At 39.6% G+C, this 17,326-nt stretch overlaps 1 protein-coding gene across 6 annotated transcripts in view; it reads left to right on the top strand.

Annotated features, from left to right (window-relative positions):
* The window catches only part of suco (SUN domain containing ossification factor), a 77,002-nt gene that overhangs the window by 28,329 nt on the left and 31,347 nt on the right, over positions 1-17,326 (top strand). For 5 of the 6 annotated variants that reach the window (XM_078218080.1, XM_078218082.1, XM_078218079.1 and 2 more), the window contains exons 4-11: positions 7,871-8,013; positions 9,750-9,881; positions 10,070-10,247; positions 12,082-12,208; positions 12,723-12,844; positions 15,034-15,101; positions 15,306-15,413; positions 15,712-15,817. In XM_078218080.1, coding sequence (XP_078074206.1) covers positions 7,871-8,013; positions 9,750-9,881; positions 10,070-10,247; positions 12,082-12,208; positions 12,723-12,844; positions 15,034-15,101; positions 15,306-15,413; positions 15,712-15,817 — 984 coding nt within the window. The remainder of the gene's footprint in view (positions 1-7,870; positions 8,014-9,749; positions 9,882-10,069; positions 10,248-12,081; positions 12,209-12,722; positions 12,845-15,033; positions 15,102-15,305; positions 15,414-15,711; positions 15,818-17,326) is intronic. The other variant, XM_078218084.1, reaches the window with a different exon arrangement.

Genomic DNA, 17,326 nt, shown 5'->3' with positions numbered 1-17,326 from the left:
AAAAAGTAGAAGTAACATCAAAATTGTCAGGCATGTTTTCTTTAGTCTAACGAAGTAAGAAGATGCTTTTATTACAGTAAAAGCAGAACCAAGTAAAATATAAAAATACATCTGCCTCCTGTTCCACCACACACACATGCAGATTACATAGTAGGGAAGGATAAATTTTCCAAATTACAGTTCATAAAAAAGATAAACAAAGTTCACAGTTTGTAGCTTGTTGTCTTGTCTGTCTACAGATACAATCCAAGGGCTGAGTCTCTTTGAAGTTGTAACTGGTATTTTCCCTTCTGGCGACGCTGCTGGGGAATTGATGTCTTTAAAATCTGTATAGAGCAGCAATAAAGACCAATTAACTTCAGTCAAAAGGGCTCAGTCTTCAAATGGAGCAGGAAGCTATCAACCGGCAAGATGGCACAGTAGTTAGCACGCTGCCTCATAGCGCCAGGGACCCAAGTTCAATTCCGGCCTTGGGTGACTGTGGAGTTTGCATGATCTTTCCATGTCTGCGTGGGCTGAATGGCTTCCTTCTGCACTGTAGGTATTCTATTCACTTGTCTGACGCTGATAGTCTGCCCCAAGCACGTGCTTCAAATGCACAAAAAGCATGGTCAAGTTGGTCATGTGACTTGTCTTCACCTGCTAGTATTTTTTAAATTCTAATCACTCTACAGATGAGCCGATCAAGTTAATTTAGGACAAATGCCAAGTGTTTTGCCAAACAATTAACTTTCGAATGGTTCATTTTCCATTGTTGAACGTTGTGGATGCACCTCCGAAGATACTCTTAAGGCAAAATCCCTGGGGAAGCCATTATTTGTTTTTGTAGTGATGTAATTGGATTTGGCCAGCTTGTAGATTTGAATTACTTTCATCTGTCTTGAAGAAAATTTGGCTTTTTTATAAAGTCCAATATTTGGCTAAACAAATCTTCATAATGGGGAAGATTTAGTCAATTATGATTTTCTGTTAGCCCTATATGTTCATTGTGAATCATGTACTATTTTAAAATTTGCAATTCAATAGCTCTAAAGGCAAAGAATTAACTTGGGGCATTTAAGTTTTGAATCCTACCTTGCTATCATTTGAACGCATCTGTTAGTTCCTAGCTTGCTGTCTGTGTGACAGGAATAGTCATGCCACCAGCCATGTGAAATATCTGCAGAAGCCAACTTTGTTCTGTTGCTTGAAGGAAATCATGAGAAATGGGGGATGGAATGAAAACAGTTGGTGAAATTGATACAGTTCTAGAGTGGAACACACTGTAAAAAGCAAATGCATTGTATTCTGAACATTCTGACCAGAGAAAAGTAAATGATATCCGATTAAATTCCTACTGAAATATTTATAGGGAGAGCAGATAACAGATTGTTTTCATAATGTTATTAAAATATTTTGCCAGTGAAATATTAAACGGCAAGAATGACTGTTGCTACTTTTAGATTGGCGAAAGTATGCTCATTCATCACATTCCTTTGACAATGGATGACCTGTAATGAACAACCCTTCTCAGGGTAAGATCAAACAGTTGAGTCCAGCATACTGTCAGCTTATGTTCCTCAGTAATAGTCTCTTGGGTTTAAAAGCAAGTTTACTGTGTAGCTTTTTAATTTCATACCAATTATTTTATGTAACACTCTTCTGTGTCATGACAAATTTTACACTTCTGAAGGCACTCTTGTTTTGTATTCCATAACCGTCCTTGGCTTATTCAGTCATGTACAAAAGTTCATTATTTACACGTGAGCCACAGCAGCTAGTGGGAGGCGGTTTGGCTATTGTAGTGAATGTTGGTTGGCATAAACCTGGTTGTCATCCAGCAACAGCTCATCTGAGAAGTTTGAGAGTTTACTGCCATTGGGGAGCCAGTATTAATAACTTAGTAATTTAAAAAAATGTAGGATGTAATTATGCAACTGCAGATACCATGACTCAACTGCAGGTTAATGGATGGCATGATACATTTACAATCTGTCCTTTAATCTCTGACCCAAGTTGAAACCAGCCACAGTGTGCAATCTAATTTCATACCTCTACAGGGAAATAAAATGGAGATTGTTGTAAGGTAAGATTGACCATAATTTAGTGCACAAGTCACTTTCAGTGAGATCATAGGGATGGTTGGTGTGTGAAATGAAAAAAAACTTGCATGATGGCAGTAAAGGGAGCTTTTATTTTGCACCTGGCTGTACTGTACCTGAGCGTGGATTAGGAGCTGCTAGGGCTGCAGACAAAAGATAACAGATCAGCTCCTTTTAAGAGAAAATGTTCACCCAAAAGTAACACTTTTAGAAAATGCCCTCCAAGCAGTTATATGGTACAAAAGAAGAAAAAGACTTGTAAAAATATTGGACGCAGCAAGCAGAGGGAATTAGGTGGGGAATCCAAAGGTTTTGTTTTGAGTGGATTCTCAAACATGGAGAGGGAAGTAGAATGATGTAGGGAAAACCCATTGTTTAATGCTACAATGGTCAGAGGCTTTTCTATCAGTGATAAAATGCAGGATTGGGGAAATGATCTGGAGGCTGAAATCTGAAGATCAATGGGTTTTAAAACTAGAAATGGTGAATACTTGAGTCTTGCTGCAAAGAGTTGAGGACTGAGATAAGAATTTTAAATTGAAGTTTTGGAGCATAAAGCCAGTATAGCTATTGAGAGATAATGTTCCGGTGGTTTGTCACATGGGACAAGGCACAGGTAACTTGAGTAAGCTTCCTTGTTTTCCTATTTCAATAATCTGAAACCTGTAAAATAAAACTATTTCCACTGCATGAAAGTCATTGCTCTTGTTGAGAAAGGTTAGTCCATTTGAGAATCTGCTGTCCATATCCGAACTGCACCAAGCCCCATTCACCTGTTTTGACCTGCATTTGCTCTGTTAATTCCAGCCTTTTAATAAAACTGCCCATCCTTGCTTTCCAATCTTTCCATTACCTTAATTTTAGTTTTATTATGCTTCTGAGAAATCCCTTTTTACTATGTTAACATAAATAAAATTGCTGTGGCAAAATAGGGTTTTCAGTCCATTTCTGTAAATGTATGTTAATATATTATTTAAAATATAGGACCCGATTTTACCATCAGGTTGTGCCCGTTTTCAGGCGCGAAAACTCGATAAAGTCGGGCGTGAGGCGAGTAGTGTGGTCTGCGACCGCCTCCCTGCCCATTCCCCCTTTACCAAGCGCCTAAAATGGCTGCGATCGGGACTGCGCCCGAAACGGGTGCGACGGCAATTTAAATTCATTTGCATGCATTTAAATTGATGTAATGGGCTGGACGCCCAAACTTACTGGTATTTCCCTCTTTACCACTGCGTTCACCTGTCCAGATTTGGTGCAAAACAGCCATGGTCTGCAAAGGTTTGATTTGGGCGCTCCAGCTTCTGAGGAGGTAAGTTCAGAGCTTCCGGCGGCGCTCTGACTCAGATCGGTAGTTGGGTGGGGTGGGGAGGGGGGGGGGGGGGGGAGGTGGCAGGTCAGATCGCTCTCTGGTGGGGGGGGGGTCCGCTGCCACCCTGCATGCGATCGGTGGGGGTGAAAGGGGACGGGGCCGCAATCGGTCTGTGTGGTGGGGGGGATAAGGGGGACAGTTATGTAGTGGGGGTAGGACAATGTCTGTAGGGGAGGAAAGGAGGCATTATCGGGCCTGGAAGCAATGTGGCAGGGGAGCGTTTTTCTATTTTTTTTACTGCGCATGCGCAGTTGAAGATTCTGATTGGAGCAGCAGTGTTTTGGGTGCGATTCGGAATCACTGCTTTTTTTAAGGCAGTGTGTGTATGGGGGCACCAGAAAACAGGTCTAAAAGTCGCATGTGAAACACTCCCAGATTCAGCACTTAGAATCAAAATGGTAAAATCGAGCCCATAGAATCAGATCAGATAAGAGCATTTTTTTCAATTAATTTGTTGGACATGTGTGTCCCTGGCTGGCGAACATTTATTGCGCATCCCTTGTTTCCCTCTACGGTGGTGGTGAGCTGCTGCCTTGAAACTCTGCAGTCCATGTGCTGTCGGTTGACCCACAATGCAGATGGGGAGGGAATTCCAGGATTTTGACCAGAGACTAGGAAGAATCGGCGGTATATTTCCACATCTCTGGGGGAGTCTGTGGGAAGGCAAAGGAACGTCTGGTAAGTGGGAGGCTTTCAAAAGTGTGTTAACCACGGTTCAGGGTAAGCACATTCCTCCTAGAGTGAACGGCAAGGCTGGCAGAAGTAGGGAACCCTGGATGACTCGGGATATTGAGGCCCTGGTCAAGAAGAAGAAAGGGGTCCAATGACATGCGTAGACACCTGGGATTAAGTGAATCCCTTGAAGAGTATAGGGGATGTAGGAGTAGAGTTAAAAGAAATCAGGAGGGCAAAAAGGGGACATGAGATTGTTTTGGCAGATAAGGCAAAGGAGAATCCAAAGGGCTTCTACAAATACATAAAGGGCAAAAGAATAACAAGGGAGAGAGTAGGGCCTCAACGATCAACAAGGTCATCTATGTGCGGATCCACAAGGGATGGGTGAGATCCTAAATGAATATTTTTCATCAGTATTTACTGTTGAGAAAAGCATGGATATTAGGGAACTTGGGGAAATAAATAGTGATGTCTTGAGGAGTGTACATATTACAGAGAAAGAAGTGCTGGAAGTCTTAAAGCACCTCCAGATAGATAAATCCCCGGGACCTGATGAAGTGTATCCCAGAACATTGTGGGAGGATGGGGAGGAAAGTGTGGTCCCCAAGCAGAGATATTTGAATCATCGATAGTCACGGGTGAGGTGCCTGAAGATTGGAGAGGGGCAAATGTTGTGCCTTTGTTTAAAAAGGGCTGCAGGGAAAAACCTGGGAACTACAGGCCAGTGAGCCTCCCATCTGTGGTGGGTAAGTTGTTGGAAGGTATTTTGAGAGACAGGATCTACAGGCATTTAGGGATGCAAGGACTGATTAGGGACAGTCAGCATGGCTTTGAGTGGAAAATCATGTCTCTCAAATTTGAGTTTTTTGAAGGGGTAACCAAGAAGGTAGATGAGGGCAGTGCAGTTGATGTTGTCTACATAGACGTTAGCATGGCCTTTGACAAGGTACCACATGGTAGGTAGTTGCATAAGGTTAAATCTCAAGGGATCCAGGATGAGGTATCTAAATGGATACAAAATTGAATTGATGACAGAAGCCAGAGTGTGGTTGTAGATGGTTGTTTTTCCAACTGGAGGCCTGTGACCAGCGGTGTGCCTCGGATCAGTGCTGGATCCACTATTTGTCATTTATATTAATGATCTGGATGAGAATATAGGAGGCATGGTTAGTAAGTTTGCAGATGACACCAGAATTGGTGGCATAATGGACAGTAAAGAAATTTATCTCTGATTACAACGGGATCTTGATCAATTGGGCCAGTGGGCTGACGAATGGCAGATGGAATTTAATATTAGATAAATGCGAGGCGATGCATTTTGGTAGATTGAACAAGGGCAGGACTTGCTCAGTTATTGGTAGGACATTAGAGAGAACAAAGAGATCAAGGGGTACTTGTTTATAGCTCCTTGAAAGTGGAGTCACAGGTGGACAGAGTGGTGAAGAAGGCATTCAGCATGCTTGGTTTCATTGGTCAGAACATTGAATACAGGAGTTGGGACGTCTTGTTGAAGTTGTACAAGACATTGGTAAGGCCACACTTGGAATACTGTGTGCAATTCTGGTCACCATATTATAGAAAGGATATTAAACTAGAAAGAGTGCAGAAGAGATTTACTAGAATGCTTCCGGGACTTGATGATTTGAGTTATAAGGAGAGGCTGGATAGACTGGGACTTTTTTCTCTGGAGCGTAGAAAGCTGAGAGGTGATCTTATAGTGGTCTATAAAATAATGAGGGGCACAGATCAGCTAGATAGTCAATATCTTTTCCCAAAGGTAGGGGAGTCTAATACTAGAGGGCATAGGTTTAAGGGGAGAGATGCAAAAGTGTCCAGAGGGGCAATCTTTTCAGAGTGGTGAGTGTCTGGAACAAGCTGCCAGAGGTCGTAGTAGAGGCAGGTACAATTTTGTCTTTGAAAAAGCATTTAGACAGTTACATGGGTAAGATGGGTATAGAGGGATATGGGCCAAATGCGGGCAATTGGGATTAGCTTAGGGGTTTAAAAAAAAAAAGGGTGGCATCAACAAGTTGGGGTCAAAGGGCCTGTTTCCATGCTGTAAACCTCTGACTCTATGACTCTAAGTCAGGATGGTGAGTGGCTTGGAGGGAAAGCTGCAGGTGGTGTTCCCAAGTATTTGCTACCCTCGTCCTTCTAGATGGAAGTGGTCATGGGTTTGGAAGGTGTTCCCTAAGGATCTTTGGTGAATTTCTGCAGTGCATCTTGTTGATAGTACACACTGCTGCTACTGAGTGTTGGTGGTGGAGGGAGTGGATGTGGTGATAATCAAGCGGGCTGCTTTGTCCTGGATGATGTCAAGCTTCTTGAGGTGCACCCATCCAGGCAAGTGGGAAGCATTCTGTCACACTCCTGATTTGTGCCTTATAGATGGTGGACAGACTGGGGAGTCGGGAGGTGAGTTACATGCCGCAATATTCCTAGCCTCTGACCTGCTCTTGTAGGATTGTGTTTATGTGGCGAGTCCAGTGGAGTTTCTGGTCAATGGTAACCCCAATGATGTTGACAGTCGGGGATTCAGTGATGGTAACACCATTGAATGCCAAGGTGCGATGGTCTTATTGGTGATGGTCATTGTCTGGCATTTGTGTAGTGTGAATGCTACTTGCCACTTGTCAGCCCAAGCCTGGATATTGTCCATATCTTGAAGCATTTGAACATGAACTGCTTCAGTGTCTAAGGAGTTGTAAATAGTGCTGAACATGACGGTGCATTGCTGTCAAGTTGTTGGTGGAGAAAGAATAGCAAAAATATTAATGTTCTAAGAAGAGAAAATCTTTCAGAATGGAAACTTCAGATTGCATGTCTTCAAATAATGCTCTGCCGTTACAAATGTTATCTTTAAAATGTCAGGTGAACTGCTTTATTTTGCAAGATTTGCAGTATAATTGCCATAGTAGACTATGCATTTTCAAGCCAGCAGAAGTTTATTATAGCTTGGGTTCTGAATACCACTTGGATTTCACTGAAGTTGTGCACAAAGTTGCATGACTTTTCAATGTGCATTTCTTCTAATCTGCCATCTTTTCAAGCATGGCACCCTGTTAAGAGGGAATGAAACAATCAGTCTGATTGAAGCTTTTTCAACAAGAGACAGGAAGTCCAAACCAGGAAGCATGAAGCGGGAAATATAAATTCCATGTAAATGAACAGAAAGCAAAATATGGACAAAGAAATAAAGAAGAGGGTGATAAGAGAGACTGATGGAAGATGCAACTTTCCAACACCTAATTTCATTTGAAGAATAAGATTCTACACTTGTAAAACATGTTTCTAAGTCAGGAAGATTGTTTAGTAATTTTTGCTTGTTATGCTATTTTAGAAGCTGTTTTTTCTGTTTTTAGTGGAGAACTGATCGGTGGGCACATATAGCAAATTCATACTGTTGCAGTTGCTGATTCTATCATTGGACTGAAGCCACCTACCCTGTGGAGTAGCAGAGTATCTTTGACAGCTGCTTTCAGACTTTTGCATTTAACTGCTCATGAATAGAAATTGCTATGCAATTTGCACTCCCCTCCCACCCCATAGCAATAAGCACTGAGTTTGTTATTATTAATGCAAAGCCTGAACCATATCAGAATTTTAAGTACAATGTTGTTACAAAATGGCAACTTATGCAGTAAATGCACTGAAAAGTGTCGTGTATACTTCATCCACTTTGGGCTCCTAACTAATCACTTAAATGTTAAATAATATTTGACCTTTAACACTTCGTTTTATACAGCATGTGAATTCTGAACAATCTGACTTTCCTGAATCTGGACTGGAGCCTTCTGTAGGACTGGAGGAGCTTCCTCGTATAGCTGCTAGTACTGCTAACATTTCCAGTTCGACTACCTCAGAGAACTCTTCATTCTTGCAAGATAGGCAAGTATCCTACTCTAAATTATCGTATGTTTATTAATAATGCAGGGCGAGTTGCACTGGGACCATCTTGTTTAGAACTGAATCATAGAATCCCTACAGTGCAGAAGGAGGTCATTCGGTCCATCGAGTCTGTACTGACCACAATCCCACCCAGGCCCTATTCCCATAACCCCACATATTTACCCTGCTAATCCCCTGACACTAGGGTTGATTTATCATGGCCAATCAACCTAATCCGCACATGTTTGGTTGGCTTTAATCTGCTAGATATAGATATAACATTAGATACTATAATAGATATAAGAAGTGTTTACATGTGATCACAAATCAACTAGTCATTTGAGCGTTAGATGACCAGAGATTTGGAAGTGTAAATTCTAAAATAAAAAACAAAAACTGCATTTTTTGCTATGTTTTTATATAATGGTATTTCGCATTCGATTTTAATCAAATTAATTTTTAATCAGTGATCTGACTTGACTTTCATTTGATCACTTTCCTTTTAAATTGTGAATAGCCAACATAATGTGAAATTTCCTCTAAATGACTTTAAGAATTGTAATGTGATCAAAGGTCAAATTGTCGACCTTTCTTTGCAAAGTACAGACACCAGTATGATGTAATGATTTAAGGCTATGAGAAGCAATCAGAATGAAAGCGAAAATCTGTACCCCTAAAATGATGGAGGTTATTTTAAAAATATTTTGGGCTCATGGTGGCATTCTGTAAAGAAAGCCACGCGTTTGTGTCCAAGATTAATTAAACTGGAAGTGGTTAATAAAGACAGCTTATCTGTGAGAACTGAGATGAAAGGTAAAGATTTGGGTTCATGCATTTATAATGTTATGGTGAAGTTGGATGTACAATTGGGTTGGCTTTAAAATTGGCATGTTGGGATATATAAGGATTTGACTTTTCATCTGTCGAATTTTAAAGGGAGTATGAAAGTGACCATGAACTTTCACAACTTTTAACGGTACGTTAAATATTATTGACTCGGAAGTGGAGGCAACAGTAAAACATGAAAGATTCCTATATTTGGTAAATTGAGTTCAAAGAAGGCAATGGCATCTGAGATGATATTTAAGGAAAGGCGTTGAGTTGATTTGAGGGGAAATGTGCTGGGAGAAGGAATGAAAGTTGTGAATTTGAAGCAGTCAAGCCAGAAAAGTCTTTGTTTTCAGAAGGGCAATTTGTTTCTGAGTCTTTCATTTGGATTTCCCCAAGTGTTGGAGGAGTCGTGTGGTATAACTTTGTCTTGGATAATGGGGAGTTGCCAAGAGGATTTGTTTATTTGTGTGTTTTAGCCAAGATGGTTTTTTTTTGGAGGTTGTTCTGATCTGTGTAACTTTAATCTCATATGTGTAACTTTTTTTGTTGTGAATAAATCTTTTGAAATGCTGAAGGTGTGATTGTCCTTCTGGGTTTAGTAGCTTTTCCTCCTTGCTTTCAAAGTATGAAAAAAGAGCGTTTATGATCAAAAAGACAGGTTTCCCTTTGGGATCTGGATTGCTTAGCAAATAATATCTGCTATGGTCATAGCAACCCTTCAATTTTAAAAACTTGAATTTGGTTTGCATAGACAATAGTATTTTGGTGTCTTTGATTTAGCTTTGTATATGCATGGTTTTTTTGTTTCGTTTTAGGTTTCCAATTTAGAATAGTCAGGGCAGGTTGAAGGAAAGTTTTTTGAGTGAAACAATATGTTAAATAGTATCATTATTTCTTTCCCTTAGTGCAATAGAAAATTCCAGTGATGATATTCCTGTATTAAACTATGAGCAGTCAAAAGCTGACTGTGATGCTGGAGGGAAAAGTGAGGCTATTCCTCAAAGCAAGCCCCCCTCCTATGTTAGCCTATCTGAAGGGTGAGTATCGAATGAGCCTCTACTTTCTCTGCTGTGCTGGATCTGCAGTATCTCATTGCTTTCATGTTCTGCTTGCTTCTCATCATTATTATAAGCACAAGCTCAATGTTATAAAAGAAAAAATAATTTGTCTAGAATATTTTTTGGCATGCAGTATGGTGCATTGAGGTTTTTTAAAAAACTTTTAGTCCTTCAGAAAAACCTAGTGATGGTAGGGAAACCTCTTCGAATGGCAAAGGAAGCACACCTGAATCTGAGCTTTCCGAAATTCCAAAGACAATCTTGCCTGAAGCTGATGAACAGAAGCCAGTAGAGGAGAAAATGTCTAACGCATCACAGGAATTGCTGAATGAAGAGCTGGCGGAAGTAAGTACGAGTGCCGTCTGACTTTTTTTGTTTATCCATTTTGCAGTCTTTGGGACAGCCCGATGCTTCAAGTGCTCCTTGCTGTCTCTTAATTGAAAATACTATTGTCAATGTTTGCAGTGGGTGTGACATGTTAAGTACCCTTGTTTGTGTCTCCTTTGTTTTATAAACCTAATGTAGAGCATCTGCGAAGTACTTGACATTTAATGGCAGTTTTCTTTTAGAAAGAAAAATTTACCCAGCGCTCCCTGAAATCACTTCAGGGCAGTCCATTTATACTGCTGCACTGGAGAAATAAGCAGAACAGTCTATGTTGGCAATTAATCCTAATTTATCAGTAAAATAAATTACCAATATTAAATAAATGAAGACTGAGTGAAATTGGGTTCCAAATTAAAATAATTGAAGAGAATTGCTTTCTTTTTATATATTTTTTTTCTCTTGGAGCGAGTCTGTAATATTGTCAAGCTTGGGTAATCTGTGAGCATACAATAGGGAAAAAATATGATTCAACTTTTCAACTTCTAAGAGACAAACATGGAGGGTAGAATTTCTGCTTGAGTGCAATCAGCGATTCCACTGTGAATACAGTCTAAAATCCCTGCCTTTTTCAGAAGTGTTCACCTCGGGTCCAAAGTTTCCACCAAATGTTTTGCATATCAGTGAATACAGAATCTGCTGGGAGCCAGTGCAATCGGGCATCATTATTAAATATCTTTCAAGAAACAAAATTGCTTTAACAATATCCCCTGATGCTTTTGGGAGTGGTAACTTTGGTTATACAGCTGACAATAGGTTTATTACACACAGATGAGCATTTAAATTTGACACCTGCAAATAATTCTATTTTAAATTACCTAAAAAATCTTCTGAACACACTTTCTAGTCAAGTTGAGGTACAGTAGTGAGTTACTTCATCAACTTAAAATCATTTGAAACCTTCCTGTTTGTGCCCTCACGCCCAAACAATCCACATTTTGAAGCTTTCTTGAATCTCTGCCAGCAAGTGCAATTAGCAGAAACTCCCAGTGGTGGTGATTCGCCTTGGAAGAGTGGCAAGTTTAGTTGGTGGGGCCTGTCCATTGCTATCAAAGCTAGTACATAATTTTGTGTGAACTTGAGTTGCTCTCAACTGAGTTTGTGCTTGAAATTCCTCCGTCGTTGGCACTGACTACACTAATGTCAAAGGAATTATACAAAATAAAAATAATACAATCGGTCAGAATCTTGAGCGCGTGGTGCTTTTGTTATCTTTGGGACTTAACATTCTGATTTTTCAAGTCCAAATTCAATTCCATTCACACAGCAATAGATGGGAGTGAGTGACTGTAGGGAAATGATCCAATTCAGAAGCTCATTTGACATGGAGTAATACTGTAACGCTAGCCGTTTGCCACTTCAACTTTTTTTCCTTAATTGCTGTCTTCAGTTGTCACTGCATCATGCCATATTCAAGTTAGATAGATTTTGAATCAACAAGGAGTTATGGGGTCAAATAGAAAAGTGGAGTTAGTTGCAATCTGATCAGCCATGATCTTATTGAATGATGGGGAGAGTAGTTTGTTTTCTCCAATTTAGGAATTTTTGGCTCAACATTACAAAATGCTGCTCTGACTCATGAGATTAAGATTGAGACGGGGGTAAATAATTGACCATCTAATTAATGTATGTAACCTCATCAAAGTGTGCAAAAATACGAAATGCCATTTTATCCTACCTGGTCAATCACGTTTAACATTCTTGTCTTTGCGACAGTATATCATTTATCAATGCCAAATATTAACAGTATTTAAATTCAAGCCTGTGTGAACTAAATTTTATTTGATCTGTGTAGGATACTGAAGTTTCAAGAGCAGTAGATACTGGTGACTCCTCTTCTGTGATTCCATCCAAGGATTCAGGAGACATTCCCTCATTTGATGAATGGAAAAAGAAAGTTATGGAGGAAGAGAAGGAGAAAAGTAAGCGTTGGAGACGTGCTGGTCATTAAGAAATTTGTTTTTGAGATTACCTGAGGAAATAGAAACCGTATAAAAGCACAAGATCAGTAGAGACTCTGCAGTCCCATTTTGTTTGGCCCCATTGCTCAATCACTCTCCGATATCGATCCGATTCTGTTAACTTTTTTTCCATAATATGCACTTTAGCGCCTCCCAATGCAGTTGATCCTAAATTTCCAGCAGTCGATGTAAGGTAGTTTTTGCACTTCTCTTACTCCCTTCTCTGGCTTGTGTCACACAGTTTCCCATGTGGGAAAGTCTTGATTTTGTTTGCAGATCCTAGAAAGTTTAAAGATAAACCATTTTGGATTATTATTCTGCACCTTGGTATTTTAATGGTAGATTTTTTTTGTCACTGGGATTCCTTGTCAGTTATGGAAATGAAAGGATCACTGGAATGTGTGAATGGAAAGTGAGAACTTGAAGTTAGGACTAATAGGAACAGTTTTTGGTAATGCAAATGACTTTCTTTCAGGCCAATCGTTGCATACTTCTAATGGTGTACTCCATTCTGCTAAAAAGCTCCAGAAAAACTTCAATAACTATGCCTCTGTAGAGTGTGGAGCCAAAATTCTGGCTGCAAATCCAGAAGCAAAGGTATTATATTTTCCTTCAAGAGCTATTGTTGTTTTATTAAAATAATGAAAATGCCTGCTGTAGGTTATATTGTATCCTATTGTACTTCATTTGTTGTGCTACATTAATGTTTCTGATTCTGTGTCCAATGCTAAAAGTGGAGACCTTCCTGCATGGCACTGCTGAGTGGCATAATTTTTAACTCAAAAGACTCCCAAAGTATTTCCTGTATGAAAGAGACTTGAAAGGGTAACCAAAACCTGCTTGAGATCTCTGAAGGGGAGAGAAGTGGAGATCTTTTTAGGAGAAAATTTGATAGTAGGATCTCTGCTGCTAAAGGTGCCAGTGAGAAGTCTCTCAACACCAGGTTAAAGTTCAACAGCTTTATTTGGTATCACAAGCTTTTGGAGCGCTGCTCCTTCGTTAGGTGACTCGCCTGATGAAGGAGCAGCGCTCCGAAAGCTTGCGATATCAAATAAATCTGTTGGACTTTAACTTGGTGTTGAGTGACTTGCTGTGCCCACCCCAGTCCAACGCTGGCATCTCCACATCAAAGGTGCCAGTGGTGGAGTGAAGAGTGGGGGTTGTGTGCTCAAATCGCTGGGCACAGAATTTGAGGGGAATATAGGTCTGGAGGAAAGTGTGGGAGTAGGATGAAGAGGAGGTAAAACTTAAAATATGAAGTTCTTGCGTTCAACGGAGAACAGCGAGCCAGTGTAGTTCAGCGAGGGCTAGGGTGATAGTAAAGCAGGACTCAGCAAAGTTTTGGCTAATTTGGAATTAGTGGAGGAAGGGAGACTAGCAAGTTGATTTGCAGTTAGTTGTGCAAAACTTGCGATCACAATCAGGATAAAGCTCATGACACTGGCTGTTATTTCGAGGTAAATGATATAGTAATTTAAGGGGGCAAATCTGAGAGTTAAATGTGAATATTTGAGTTATCTGGATTGTACCATCAACTTAAATGGCAATTTGCTATCTGTCTTGACAATGACTTGCAATTGCACCTTGAACTTTGAATGCCACAAAGTTGCTGTATTCACGCAACAGATGAATGAAATTCACCATTGATATTTCGGGTGGTTTAAGTACCTTTTTTAATTATTAATTTCTGCTAATCTGCCTATGGCAGTTAAATTACGGCATTGCTCGTTATTCCTTCAGGTTTTGAATGTTTCAGATGTTCATATAACTTTAGACTTTTGGAAACTTTATCTGTTGACCCCCCCCCCCCCCCCCCCAACCACCACCACCACCACCACCACCACCACCGGTCTCCCACATCACCCTCTTCCTCCTCCTCTATCCCCCACCTCGGGCAGTGCTGACTCCTGCCCTGGTGACCTGCAGCTACACCCACTAAAATAGACTTCAACCCCTTTAATTCACCCTCTTTCATAATCATTCCAGTGTTTATTATTATTTGTGAAGGAGATAATGGTTGCCCTGTTTGGAGTCTCAATCTGGTATAAGTTGCATTTAAATATGATGGTCCACTTATTTGATTTTAGATATAGTGCTAATTATTCCAATTTCGAGTTACTGAATGGATGTTCCCAATTTTGACCGGGCGATATCCACAACATATTGATGGTATTCAGTAACATTATTGTTTTGTGTCCCGTGACAACTGGATAGCACAGTGGCTCATCACACAATTATGACCTTTTTTGATGTTTTTGGAAATGTTAGGTGAATGGGTAATAGGTGAAATGGGTTTGGATTAGTGTTGACCCAGTTTACCACCAATATTCGGTCTCAATACTTTGAGTAGGGCAATGAGATGTCAAAAATAAAAATAACTTCGTATTGATGCTGTATAAACCTCCCTTTCAAGGTTGGGAGTTAAGTTGTGGATTGAGGCCAGTGGAATTTGCTGTACAATATAGCGAGTACATTGGGATGTTTTACTACATTAAAGGCTGCTATATAAATGCAAGCTGTTGTGCTGTAGCTGTTCTGAAAATGTTCTTTGTTGCTGAACACTAAAATTATTCAGTTCCCTAATGTTGCCTCCTGATGGTAAACATTCATTAGTTATAAGGGATGGGTGAGTTCAAAACTTCAAACTTTTACATTCTCTTAGTGCTTTTATCATTTTTATGAAAATATAATTTTAGCAATATGTCAAGAGCAAGCATTTGTACTTGGTTATCTATCAGTATAAAAATGTTAAGTGCTTATGGTCATATTAAAATATTGCCTTGCAGAGCAATTCAGCAATTCTAATGGAAAATATGGACCTGTACATGTTAAACCCATGCAGCGCCAAAATTTGGTAAGTTCCAATTCTTGACATGAGGAAGCAATGTAAAGACTGTATGAAAAGACCATGTACTTCCAAATTAAATAATGCAGGTGTATACTTAATGTATTGTTCTGATTTTTCACATTGGTCATGCAGATGAACAAAAAAATCCTAAAGATTGGCTTAGTTTTTTAGGTTTTTAATTACACCCGAATATGACATTCTTCTCCACAGGTTTGTAATAGAGTTATGTGAACCAATCCAAGTCAGACAACTTGACATTGCAAACTTTGAGTTATTTTCCTCTACACCAAAGGACTTTCTAGTTTCTATCAGTGACAGGTATGTTTTGTTTTTAAGTTGGAAATAATGTGCTCAAGATATGTAAGCTACATAATAATCAGTGCAACACCGCTGTTGGCCATCAAGATAGTGTATATCAATTTAACTGCTGGGTTAGTAAAATTCAACTTGCGTCCATTATGTACCAGCATATAACATTCAGCTGATCTGCTAGTGCCCACTTTACCCCTTCACAGAAATTGAAGTTTACTGTTTTTTTTAATATATAGCTATGGTTAATACTTAATGGTTTTTGTACTCCAATTTGTTTTTGGCTCATGTCCATGTTCACGTGCAGGTATCCCACCAATAAATGGGTTAAACTAGGAACATTCCACGCCCTGGATGAGAGAACTGTGCAAAGCTTTCCTTTAGATGAGCAAATGTATGCCAAGTATGTCAAGGTAAGAACTACAAATGTCAAAATGGAGGGGAAAATGTGAATAGAAAGTCTACTCTGGCTCCAATCATTATAATGCTGTTTGGTAGTAAATACTTTGTTTCATGAATTTCTGACAGTATTGTGACCTGCATTATCTGCCAGATCTGCAAATGGTGTCCATGTTGTTAAGTTTTGCTGTAATGTGTACTCAATGTAAGCTACTGTATAACCTTGAATGTTGCATGTAAATATTTGACCTTGAATGGTTTATTCAGTGCTATATATGCAACCAATTCCTGGCATACAAGACTTGTGCACCCAGAGGGACCCCAGTACAAGCATACTTGTGACTGGTTTTTGACTAAGACAGGTTTAAAAAGAAGAATCTTGATAGCACTTACGTTTCCTCCACATTCCCGACTATGTTTGAGAGACTTGTGCACATCAGGCAAGTCATAGTTCTGAAAATAGCCAGTGAAGATTGATTGAGGTTGTATATTGAATCTACCAAGCATAATGCATAGAAAATTATACACAAAGCATTTTCACTGGAGGCTGTTGAAGCTAACATTTCAAATGTTCAATGACCTATTTAAAAGTGCACTTTGAACTGCAGTCATACCACCAGAGGGCGCTCAACAGCAACGCATCACCTTGGGTTGTTCATTAAAAGTATTTACATTTTCAGACAGCAATTCTATATTAATCAAAACAACGGCAATTTTCCCCAAGATGGCAAACTATTGTTTTCAAAGCTACCCACAAAACTTCAAATTTTACATGGAGAAGTCAGTAGGTTATATACAATTCATAGGTGGATTGAAGATTCTCGTCTCGTGATTTTCTTGTTTTGATAAAACGTAGAATGTCAACTATATATTTTGTAATTGCTCTGCTGTGATTGCATTTTGATGGCAGCAATCACGAATCAACTCTAATTTTTTTTATTACTTTCTCTGAAGTGCCAGCTTCTCTGAGCATTCATGATGGCCTTTGCTTAACCAAAAGACATACTTTTTATAGGATTAGACGAGTACTTTGCTTGCTTTATTTTCCACCTCTCCGTGAAATGGGGCACTCCAGTATCGTACACTGATTTCCTTGTCAACTCAGCAAGACTCCCTTGGTGAAAGGACAGGAGGTTGGAGTGTTAGTTGATTTGGATTTGCAGTCTGCTGGCCTGGAGTCTCTGTTGCGAATGTATTGGCTAAAGAACTATTTTCCAGCATAAAGACCTCTTTTATAACTGAAAGCTAATACTTTCAGGCACTATGCTGTCGCTTGAGAAATGGCTGGAGATCTTTTTGAAATTACTGAAACATAGTGCTGATTTAACATCAATTGGAAATTAGTATAATGCAGTGTATGCAAGGCTTGAGATTTCTGTAAAGCCTTAAAATCAGTAAAATTGAGGTTTCACAAATATTCTATACAACTGTTCCTAAACTTTTCAGTAATTTCACTGTGGATTATAGCTTTCTAGATTTCTATGTATCTGGATAGAGATTTTTCTGCTTGTCTTAATATTTCT

Source organism: Mustelus asterias, chromosome 8, assembly GCF_964213995.1.
Source record: "Mustelus asterias chromosome 8, sMusAst1.hap1.1, whole genome shotgun sequence".
Lineage (NCBI taxonomy): Eukaryota > Metazoa > Chordata > Chondrichthyes > Carcharhiniformes > Triakidae > Mustelus > Mustelus asterias.
This window is presented reverse-complemented; position numbering and strand designations above follow the sequence as displayed.